General features: G+C 44.3%; 1 protein-coding gene across 1 annotated transcript in view; it reads right to left on the bottom strand.

The window, feature by feature from the left end:
* LOC147669145 (kyphoscoliosis peptidase-like) overlaps nucleotides 1-8,346 on the bottom strand; it is a 128,982-nt gene extending 120,636 nt beyond the window's left edge. Inside the window, exon 1 of the mRNA XM_086948195.1 lies at nucleotides 7,619-8,346. Within this exon, the coding sequence (XP_086804321.1) occupies nucleotides 7,619-8,335 (717 nt within the window). The 5' untranslated portion in view covers nucleotides 8,336-8,346. The remainder of the gene's footprint in view (nucleotides 1-7,618) is intronic.
* Nucleotides 8,347-12,259: the final 3,913 nt, after the last annotated feature.

Below are 12,259 nucleotides of genomic sequence, written 5' to 3'. Positions count from 1 at the left end.
TTTATTTCGATATAAATATATCATAAAAGCATTTTAAAAATTATGTAGAGGGTACAAAATATAAAAAAAATTGGACAGGGGTACCATAGTAGCAAAAAGTTAAAAGCACAACAAGGTGATGCGACTTTCCCTTTTCCTTTCTCCATACCTCCCATACATAATTGTTCAATCAATAAATAACAATTCATCAAAACAAGAACACACAACACATGTTTTAAAAATAGATTAAACTGTCTCAGCTTTGAAAGAAAATAAAAATAAGATTTAAACAAGCATTTACAATGCAATGGTCTCGGCATTGTTAAAGTTAGAGCTATTGGCATTGCTCATGACATTATTTATGTTTTTGTTTTTAAAACATGGCATTGTCATTTACAATGCCAATAGCTTAATCTCCCGCAAATGCGAGACCTTTTGCATTTGCACCCACATAGAGCCACACACACAAAGCCCCCCGCACACACACATACAGAGCCACCCACACAGTCACCCACACACACACAGAGCCACCCACACGCACCCACCCACACACACAGAGCCACACACACACACAGAGCCCCACACACACACAGAGCCACACACAACTCTCTGCCCAGTAACGCCCTAGGGAACAGAGGCACAAAAACCAGATCACAAGCAAGCGCAACCATGGCAAAAACTTCGCGTTCAAGTGATACAGAGCCATGCCGGTATTAGTTCGCACTTGCACAGCGGAACCCTGTCAATAAACCACACAGGTTGACATGGCCATTTCACAAAGAGGATCTGCAGCCAGTTTCGTTTTTGTTTTGTTTATTTATTAATCATTGGCTATTTACGAGCCAGGGTTTGTAGTTTCACTAAATGCATACATACAGAGCCGGAGTGCTTCAGTGCCGTTCATTGAAAAATAGAACTAAAACAGGGCGGAAAGTGTCTGTGAAGCACCTGCATGCCCAGAAGGAGTGCGCTTGATCAGCCGTTGTATTATATTACTTTTTGACCGAATTATTCAAAAAATTTCGGTTGGCAGTGGTGACTAGCCTGGCGCAGTAGAGTGTGAGTTATTGTCTAGCAAGGCAAGGGCTGTTGTTGCAGCAGCACAATTGAGAGTTTGTTTGATTTGATTAGAGTCGATTACACTGCTTTGAAATGGGTAGTTGTAGGCGATCGGAAACTGAGACTGTCTGAATTATGCCGGAACTAAAACAAGTGTTGCCACATAGACCAGGCAGATTTCCACATATGCAAATAGGGGCTCGTTTGTTTATAGGGATATTGTTACTCGCGCTAGTAACACGATCCCAGGTTATCTGAGATCGAAAGAGCTCCCATTTTAAAGGACCATTAGATCCACTCTTTAACGTGATTGCAATCGCATTTGCACTATCCTCGTAGTGGAGAGCCGCAGTGGAAGCATTTTTATATTCCATAAACTCGACCCGCGGGTGTCGTAGTGCAACGTGAGCACTGAATTGCCCTACCCTTTCTTCAGATATTGGGAGATTAAGTGATTTGGCCAGGACCCAGGTTGTGGACACAACCCAAAGGCTCGAACCTGGACTACTGCCTAAATTCTGCTGTCCTCTCCCTAAACTTGGTGCCCAGCGTTGGGTCACATTGCTTTTCATAGTCATGTGCCAAGAGATTCTGTGCACATGTGTGCAGGCAGTCGAATTCTCGGTTTGAATTGCCGCTTTAACAACTATAATGCCTCTCTTACAAACAACGTTTCGGAATGCAACTAAATGCCAGCGCAGCTGTGTCGCCAACGTAAATGCAAGACAATTTTCAAAGTATTGAGGTCTGTCTCAGCGTGCCGCCATCAGCCTCTACTCCTGGTAGAACTCACCCAAATTATCGAGGGGCCCACTCCTAGCAACAAAAAGAGCGAGACAGGGAGACCGAGCATTTTCGTCGGTTGGGCCTGCCCTATGGAATAAACTTCCCACAGAAATGAGGCTGAACACCAATCATCTGGCCTTTAGAAAGGCCCTGAAAACACTCCTCTTTCAGGAAGCATTTCAGTCCCATTAATACACCTGAAGATTACGACAACGTCCTGGCTAGCAAAGCGCGGAGATACCCTCATGGGATTGATTCCTGCGCGATATAAGAAATTAAAATAAAAATAAATAAAATAAATAGCACCTCACATGTCGGACGACGGCCTGCTGAGCGGTCGAAAGAAGCTGTCCCAGGTCAGGTCGAACAGTAAACGCTTTTCCCCTGCTCGCCGGTAATTTTCGCCATGGACCGTAACTCCACTCAACCATGTATGTTACAGGCTTGCCTCACTACGGCAGCGTGCCACCATTACCACCGCGCCACATACGGGTGCTGCGCCCAACTTTCGCAAAGACGCATCCGGTCATACCGCACACTCGGTTAACTCTAACACGCGTCCTCGCCTGCACAAGCGGCCTTACCCCCAAAGTCATCTCAGACCCTTATGCCACAATCTCGGCAGAACCCATTCGTAGTTGGCAGGAAGAGTGCGGGAAGGGAGATTGGACCCTGGTGGTACCAGGCCATAACGTCGAGTTGGAAGTCCCAAAGGGGGGGGGGCAGCGCAACACGGAAAGGAAACCCCTAGCATCGTTATGCAATCTTGACAACAGAGTAGCACCTAGACAAGTTGACCCATTTCCGTCATACAACCACCGCTTGGTGCGAGATGAAAAGGCCTAAACGACTCAGAAATTAGACCAAGATGGCAGCCGGTGCACCCCAAGCACCTCTGGGCTGTCCCTACCCTGCCCCCGACGTTAAATCACCAAACGACACATCCCGAGAGAACTGTTGCAGGAATAGAACAAACCAAATTAGCATGCCATAGAGTCGAAGCTACGCAGCTAAAAGGCACACAATCTTCAGCACAGCATGAAGCAGACTGTACAAACAAAGTAAGAATAAATATGACGAACCTGTCTGCGCCCGGAGCCCTGGAGAACAGGAAGTCGAACGTGCATTATTCTAACAAATAATTCGGACTCACAATTGAAAAGAGGGGGGGGGAGACGCAGGCCATGCTGTGGGAGGGAAACTCTGGCGATAAAAGCCTGTGGCTGCCCCCGTACTTAAGACCCCGTCGCCTACCCCTGAACGCTGCGGGGAAGGGAACATGCCCCTGGACGGCCGGCATCTATTCTTTCGCCCGCGACGATATTTGGGCTGCCCCAGTGCAAGAGTCACGCTGGCGGGACCCTGCCCTGCGAACATCCATGCACCCCAAGCCCCTGTGCAAGTTGGGGGGGGAGGGGAAAGTGGCTTTCCTCCATTCTGCAAGCACCCGTCTGGCCACTCTGAGGACCCCGACCCTATGCTGTGCGGGGTGAGCGAAAGCTGGGGCAGGGCATGGCCGGTACAGTGCGATAGCATCGAGCGTCCGGGGGGAGATTATATAGATTACGAGTGATCCAGGGATGCCCTCATGGCGTCCATTACTGTTGCGGACCTGCTGTGCAGCAACTTCTTCCAGTGGCGGTCGGGGGAAATGGAAACCAAAAGCGCCGGCAAAAAAAAAAAAAAAAAAAAGTAAACGCCCACCTCCGAATGACGGAGAGAAAAGGGGCGGGACTTTAAAAAAAGACAGAAACGCCCACGAATCTGCTCCTGCTAAGATTGACACATCTCTCTTCCAATGGCTAGCCTCCATTTATGGAGCTAGCCAATGGAAGAGAGAGGCGGGATAAAGCCCAGTACTGTAAAACAAAATTTCTCGGCTGCGCGACACTGCTTGCGAGACCTAAAAAGGATCATCATCCGGAGCATAACTTTTTCGATCTAATCACCCATGCCCAACTGAGAAATTTGGCCACACCGCAGAGCAAAGTGGTGTTAGTGTCTGTTCGTAATATTCTCAATGCTTCATGGTGATTGCTGGTTCCTAATTGACAACAAACAGGATTCAACCATTTTCTTCTTGGTTTAGAATAAGCAATGCATGCGAACACGAGGTGCAGGATGCTTTCAACCACTTAATCGCAGTGTGGGCAAAATAAATGCATCTGATAGGGAGGCTTTCAACTGCTAGTGTGTTCACAGACAGGAAGTGTGCCCAATCTCAACTGGATGTAAAGAGCCCTGTCTCTGGGTTTCTGGATAAAATCTAGATAGGGTTCAAGGCTTGGAACTTGTTTATGCAAGCGAAAATCATCAGTCAGCCTACCTAGGCTGTGGTTTCTAGTCTCCTGACTGTCAACCCAAGCCCAGTAGGCACTTTTGATGACTGCCTTGTTCAGAGGGGTCCCTGAGTCCCAGGCTTCTCTGAATCCCAATACTGTAAGGAACTTTTTTTTATATTTGCAAGCCAACTGATCTTGTAGGATCCCTCAAGACGCATCACTTCTCTTAGGCTGTCGGCGTATTTGGATAACTCGGGTGTACGCCACAGGCGAGCCCAATAGAGAAGAGGACGTAGAGTGGCGAGATCTTTCAATGAGCGGGTTCCCAAATCGCTCAATAATGGCTTGGTTGGAGTTCCCTGTGGGAGTGAGACCAATTCTCTAAAGAATTTATTTTCTGCCTTTACCATATCGTCGATTTTCTCAAAGCCCCTGAGCTCAGCACCATATAGTGCCGAGCCTACGGCCTTGGCAGCATAAATAACAAGGGCAGGAGCAATTGGCCTAGATATTGAAGAGCGATGCTCTCTACCTATAACACCCACAACCCGCTTATGGTTCAAGGCCATTTTCTCAATATGTGGTTTCCAGGTCAATTTATCTGAGATTCTAATACCCAAATAATCAAATGTTTTAACACACTCTAAGGGCACCCCGTCGAGTGTGAGGGTGGTCTTTACCTGCCTGCTAGGAATAAAAAAGAGGAGCTTGGTCTTTGAAGTGTTAATTGCCAGGCCCCTCAAGTTGCAGGAAAATATAACCTATTTAGCAGTTTTTGGAGTCCGGCAGGGGTTTTGGAAATTAATAGGGTGTCGTCCGCAAAAAGTAGAGTGGGCACCTTATCACCAGAACTGGAACATCTGCATTTATCTCTAGTAGAAAGGAGACCACCCCGTTCACAAAAAGAGAAAAGAGGGTTGGGGCCATAACACAGCCCTGACGGACACCTCTCTCAACAGGAATTTTCGCAGTTTTTTGTTCCTGTGTACCCCACCTGACTCGGGCATAGTTGTTCTCATGCATACGAACCAGGAGATTCAGGATGGGCGAGGGAATCCCCATCTCCTGTAAGACCAACCAAAGGCGATCTCTGGGGACCAGGTCAAAGGCAGTCTTTAGGTCGATAAAGGCGAGGTAAAGACTGCCTTTGCCGATGGTCACCACCTTCCAGTACAGGAGAGCCAGCCTAAAGGCCTGGTCGATCGTGCTTGTGCATGCCCTAAACCCTGCCTGATAATCCAACAAAATATTATTCTCCACGGCCCAGGAGAGAATCCTCTCCAATAGGACCCTGCCAACCACCTTCTGGCCAGCATCTATAAGGCTGATGGGATGATAGTTGGCAGGGTCCCCCCTGGGGCCCTTCTTGTAAATGGGAATTACCACCACCCCCTTCCAAGAAGCGGGGATGAGGGCCCCTTCCAAGAGGGCATTGATCAAGAGGACAAAATATTTGGCCCATTCTTTAGGATTCGCACGATATAGGTCGCCTGGTAGGCCATCTTGGCCTGGGGCCTTCGCCGGAATGATCTTATCTATAGCTAACTCTACCTCCCTCGCCACTATTGCCTGAAATGGTTCGGAGGGGACAAGAGGCAGAGGCAATTCTCCAGGTCAGTGACTCCCTCATATAATTTTTTTAAGTGATCATGCCACTCCTGATTGGTGATATGGTTCGAAATCAGATCAGGATCCCGACCGTTAGATCTCCTAACCAGGCTCCAAAACAAGTCACCATTTTTAGACAGACTAGCTGCCTTCAAATCTCCCAGGCCCTCTTAGCATCAACCATAGCTCGTCTATAATTCTTTCTGGTCCGTTGGACCTCACTAACATTATGGCTCTTAACTGCGGATATCAGAGAGGTCTTTTTTTGTCTACACTCCCTATTGAACCATGCTTCTGATGATTTACGAGCCTTGGGTAACTTATTGGAGGGGAAAGATTCCAGAAAGAGGGAACCTATCTGGTCAGTAGTATCAGCATAAACATCCCCAACAGTTAATGCCCCATCCTTTTCCGTACATGTTTTGAGGCATTTAGGGGTCTGAACGCTCAATATTTCACTGAGGGACAACATTTTCTGTTCATTGATAGCAACTTTTGGCTATTTGAGGAACCGCTTACAATTTGATGGTAAGACCTCTTTAGTTGTCATCATGGGGCTAGTGTTGGAACGGCATACCTCACTGGGCCATACATCCATTATAGAGAGGGATAATGGATTATGGTCCTAACTTTAGGACTCCTAAATGCCTTCTGTGAATACCGAAAGTCTTAAAATTTTGATATTTTCTCAGTTTAGGAATCCTAAAGTTAGGACTCCTAACTTTACTACTACTAAACTGTTTAAAATCCTAATTTAAAACTTTCGGTATTCACAGAAGGCATTTAGGAGTCCTAAAGTTAGGAGTCCTAACTTTACTACTACTAAATTGAGAAAAATCCTATTTTTAAGACTTTCAGTATTCACAGAAGTCATTTAAGAGGCCTAAGGTTAGGACTCCTAACTTCTGTGAATACCGAAATGAGTAACCCCCAGATTCATCATGGTCATGTTTTGCGAGTCCTTAATAGCGAATTTTAAGGATTCGCTATTAAAGACTTTCAAAACGGGATGCATGTAGAAATCGCAATATTTTATGCGATTTCTGCTGCTTCCTTATTTGCGGTTCGCTAAATGCTAATCGCAAATAAGGAATGGCTTTCCCATTAAAGCCCCATAGGAATGAATGGGGCGTCATTCCTTATTTGCGATTAGCAATTAGCGAATCGCAAATTAGGAAGCAATTTCAAGGGTGCCAGGGTGTCCAAAGGAAACCCTGCAGCACCCCTGAAATGGTAATGTACACTGGTGTTGTGCACACACATGTCCAAAGGACATGTGTGTGTGTAACATACACGTTAGAAAAATGCACTAAAGTGAATTTTTCTAAGTTTTTGCTATTTACCACGTAGTTAGACTTCACGGTAAATAGCGGCCCCAGATTGCAAATTTGCAATTTTAAAATGGTTCATTAATTGCATTTAAGGAATCTCAAATTGAGATTCCTTAAATGCAATTAATCGCAATTTAGCGATTTCTAGAATTGCGATTTTTGCATTTGGGATGATGAATCCCAAATGCAACAATAGTGCTCGCAAAGGGCCACATTCTCAGAATCTGGCCCTTTGCGAGATGATGTCGGCTTGATGAATCTACCTGTAAGTGCCTTCTGTGAATACCAAAATGAGTAAGTGCCTTCACTGAATACCGAAATGAGTAAGTGCCTTCTGTGAATACCAAAACGAGTAAGTGCCTTCTGTGAATACCAAAATGGTAGTAAGTTTAGGATTGTGTCTTAAGTTATTTCTGAGAATCGGACCCATTGTTGTGGCACCCATGAGTACAGAAGCACTGTTAAAGTCAATAGCTCGGTGAGCAGCCAATCAAAACTCTTTTCTCATTTCTGAAATCTAAAATATACTATGAAACAGAATACTATCCTTCAGAGAACTTAAATATAATTTACCTGTTTGCTTACTTCCAGCACTCGACTGTCTACATGCATGAATTCTTTTGCATCTGAGAAGAACTTTTTTCTGGTCTTTCTCTGGTTTATTGCTGTTCTTTTTGGCTGTTGCTCCCCCGGCTCAGCCACAGTATGCGTCTGATAGCTCGTTCCAGGAATTGTGGAACCATCTTCACTTTTTGTTCGGTCACAGTCTACTTTTCCTTTTGACCAAGGCTTCTCAAATTGTTGCTTCTGCTGTTCTTCACCAGATTGACCGATGTGCCCAACCTTAGTTTGCCAAAACTGAAACGCCTTCTTCTTAGGTGTGTTTATACATCTCTCCGTTGTATCTTTAGGTTCACCCAATTCTTTAGTTTTTTGAGGTAAGACGGCCCTTTTCTCAAGTTGGTTTTTCTGCTCATTTTCCAGGCAAGCGAGGGGCTGTTTTTTTTTAGGTGTTCGCCTATGCTGGGGTGGTGTGTTCCCATTGCACAAATCCAGGAACTTTATGTTCGTGTTGATTGTCATGCTGGAATCTCTGCTGGTGTGTACTGAGTTTAATTTGCAGTTTGTGTTCTTAGATGTTGCGGTTGTCATACCTTTGTGGTGGTTGTTGTTGTTGATGTTTGATGTTATAGAACAACCTGAAAGTTCTTTCTCCAAATGGTATTTCTTCGACAATCTACTGTTACCACCCATCTTCTCTTGTAACTCCTGCACTTCTACTGAAGGCATGAAGAACTGTAAGGTCTAAAGAAAGACAAGCCAAACCACATATTTTTTTAGATCTTATATTGCTTATCAAGTCAATATTTCAGAGGTTTGAAGAATCCAGATTTGATACATAATCAGAATGTCCTAGTCTCAAGTGGTTAACAAATCAGCATGTGATATGTTACACTCATGTTTACATTTGGTATGCAAATAAACATCACATTGAAAACAAGTAGTTAAGATATCTTTAGAGGGGATTCCAGGCCACTGTGTTACCAAGATGTAGTTCAATGGTTTAAAGTATGTATTATATCAATATTGGATAGCCATGCACCATTGTTAAGCTGAGACATTAAAGCTGTTCTCAGTTTACCTTTCTACAAAGTGAAGGGTGCATTTTATATCCTATAATTCATGACCATACTATTCCCCCTCCAAGCTCCCATTAACCATAAGTCTGTTGCTCATTATAAGGAAAAATATTTTGTGCTGAATGCAATATATAATAAATTAGGATTCTAAACTGACAAAATAAACAAATCATTGGGCAGATTATAATTTCTGCAACCAAATTCTCTTAAAATGTCTGTCCATGGTTTAAAAATGTATAGGCACTGTATTGAACCCCAGCAGTACAATAAATAAACAATGTATCATAAACAGTGAATGACTGTGAATTTTCAAGATAGAAAGTTTAGAAGAAGTTGATATGCAAATCTTGTCTTCCATTTAATAGTTTAAGTGGCAGGTGAGTGTTCTACTCAGGAATTTGCTTTTCTCAAAGTCCATTGACTGTGGCAGTAGGTATTGTGAGGTCACAAATAGACTATATTAGAGCACTAGACTGCTGAAAGCTCAGACGAAGACAATGGAAGAGCAGCTGTCCAAAATCACTTGTATAGAACCGCTGATGTCAACATTACAATGTCCTAATTTGCAACCTCTCCCCTGCCTTGCTCGGATTATGCAGGACAATCAGAGATGCTGTGGGTGATGGAGAGCAGCAAGCCTTCCCTTTTTTAGGTCTTGCCTATGCAGCGCGCATGCGCTGAATAGGAAAAAGACCTTTAGTAATCGGCACAGATTTGCGGGCAAAAACGTCCACGTGTTGTATTGCTTTGAAAGGCAACACTTGCACGTTTGGCGATTCTCTTGCGGAAGCGAGCTTTCAAACCATATGTTTGTAATTACCTCGCTCGCTACCACAAGGGGAACATGCCTAGGCTCCCTCCTCTCTCCCTTACCCCTGCTCCCTCTCGTCAAACTTGTTTTTTTTATTATTTTGAGCGTGAGGAGCGCGCGCATGTCTCTTTTGTCTTGGCTGAAACGATAACTGGGGATTGCTAAAGTACTTGTCTTCCTCTACTATGAGTTTATTCGAAGCACTTTGCAGAATACCTTCTGTTAAATCCCTGTTTTTATTGGTGTACTGTGTTTTCCCCCTTGTGATTTTTGGTAGCATTCAATAAAATCACAGCAATAAGAAATAGCTGCTTTCTACAGAATAGCTAGACGGAGGAGCTTCTCTTTTTTTCAAAGCACGAAGGCTGTGTTTGCACTTTTTTTTTCCACAGAGACCCCGACTGATAGAACTTCCGGCAGCAGGGGGACCAAGTTTTTCCAAAGCGCAATAACTTTGCGTCAAAATAAACTATTGAATTTTATGCACATCGCGTTACAGTTTTCAGTTCGATAACTAAGCAGTTGACAGGCTTATCTACCACTGCTTATCGCTGCTTAAAATCATCCCCAGGGGCAGAAAGACAACAATATCCTGCGGTCCACTGGGGAGGAGGCAGGGCTGACCCTGCTCCCTGAGGGCACAGTCCGTAATGCCGCAGCTCATGTGCAGTTATGGGGGAGGGACAAATGGTTGTAAGAAGGGTGAGGGCCAATTTGCCACCAAAAACATTTGAGTTCCTACCGTTGCCAGGTGCTCCCAATCCTGCCTCCCCAAGGTGCTGTGGTACTCACAGGGATCTCTGCCATGGCCAGCATCATGTCTTCCATCAACTCGTCTTCTTTCTCCATGCCGCTCCCACGGGTGCAGGTGCTCACACACCCCGATGCAGGGATTCCATGGGCGGGGCTTGAGGCAGGGAGGAGTTGCCACACGCTGGGACTCAAGCAATTCTTGTGATGTGGTGGTTGGGGTCCGAGTGGCTGGCACGGTGGAAGACACACCTCCTTCCTAGAATCTCGGATGGGGGCGGAACCGCTGTACACTCAACCCGGCCCGAGCGGCTGAAATCCCTGTCCTCAGTGCCGGATCCGCGGGAAGGCATTGGGGGGTCTTCTGCGTCACAGCCAAAGGGAGGGGTAGCCCAACTAATGCCCATGTGCAGCAACAGAATCGAAGGGCTGGTAGACGGTTGGTGACTGGGGCTGGTTTATTGGAGGCGTATGGCTTCCAATGGTGTGCTACATGTGCCCAACCATAGATGCTTCACTTATCCAGGCTCTAGAGGACGCGTGCAGGTGTGGTTCTTCGCTTGCTAGTTCTTACGTTGCTCTGCAGCCCCCCATTTCCAAGGGATGCTAACTAACCTTCGATTAAGGATGAGATGTGTGACTGTATTCTGGAAATATTAGATACTTCAAGTACTGGAAAGAGAAATAATATATATGTGGATTTTCTATTTGAAGAGGACGTTAGCACGTTTTACAGGGAGGTTCTGGACTTATTATATTTACACAATTCAAGCAAGGAAAAGAAGTAGATACATATGACTTGTCTGTGCTGTTGATGCTTTAGGCACGTCTTTCTGTTATGTAGACTGCTTTGATACAGATGTAGTGCTTCTACTATGGTTTTCAATCTCAAACAATATTGATGAACCGGGAGAGGTGTTATTCTGCTAAGGAGGTTGAGGCTCCACAACTAGACTTGGACAATATGGAAATTTAATATCAAATAACACCTTAGAATTAGACATAAAGCACATTAGGTTTCGCAATGAAGACTGAAAAAAACTTCAAATCTAAACCATAAAGGTTTATTAAAAGTGTAAAGGCATTGCAGAAAGAACAAGCATTGGCATAGCCAATAGGTCTCGTTTTTGTGACCTTATAGGTATTTAGTTATGCAGCACAATATCCTTGGTGCAACAACATCAACTGTTGCATGGCTAAACACTTATACGGTGACAAAGGAGAGACCTATTGGCTATGCCAATGCTTGTTCTTCTTGGGTGGTTGACAGTGACAGTGGCGCTATAGGAGGAAAGGTGGAGTGAGATAATTTATGGGAAGACAGTTATTAGCAATATGCATAAACCTTTTATTTACCACTCCCAAGCAGCAACTCTTCAAAGAATCTCAAATAGAACACTAAAACACAAACAATTGAAAATAGAACGCCACAGTCCAATATTAGCCCGTGTCAGCCATCTTCTTCCTCTTTTGTTTGCTGCTTCTGAGCAGGTAAGTATATTAAGCTGTAACTGGTATTTTTTGTTTATTCAGGATTTTACATTTTATTCAGTTTAAGAAGATGTAATTTATCGGGACCAATCCAATTTATGTATTGTTTTGAGGTACACTATTTTTGTGTTACTAGGTACGAATGCTTTTGATAAGTGGAAGTAAGTGTTTGAATGATTACCAAAAATCAGGAGTAATTACAATTATAGAGGAAAAGTGTTATTTTATGTTATTCAATGTAAAAAATAAAGCTAGTTAACTTTTTTTTAATTGTTTTTGTACTTTTAGGCAAATGTGGCAGTTTAAGACGCAACAGTTGAAATGTGCGTCTCACATTTTCCCCGGCTCGTGCTCAAATAAGAGCAATTTCTGTCCTAGTGTACTTCAGCCACAAGTAGATAAGTGGGCGGCTATTTTTGTTGTGAGCAAGCACCTTTCTTTAATGCACACCACATGTAATTTGTGAGGCCCTTTAGAGAGTATATTTATTGTTTTTTCCACTGGGTACTTGGTAAATAAAGG

This window comes from Lissotriton vulgaris, unplaced genomic scaffold, assembly GCF_964263255.1.
Source record: "Lissotriton vulgaris unplaced genomic scaffold, aLisVul1.2 SCAFFOLD_3715, whole genome shotgun sequence".
In the NCBI taxonomy this organism is placed as follows: Eukaryota; Metazoa; Chordata; class Amphibia; order Caudata; family Salamandridae; genus Lissotriton; species Lissotriton vulgaris.
This window is presented reverse-complemented; position numbering and strand designations above follow the sequence as displayed.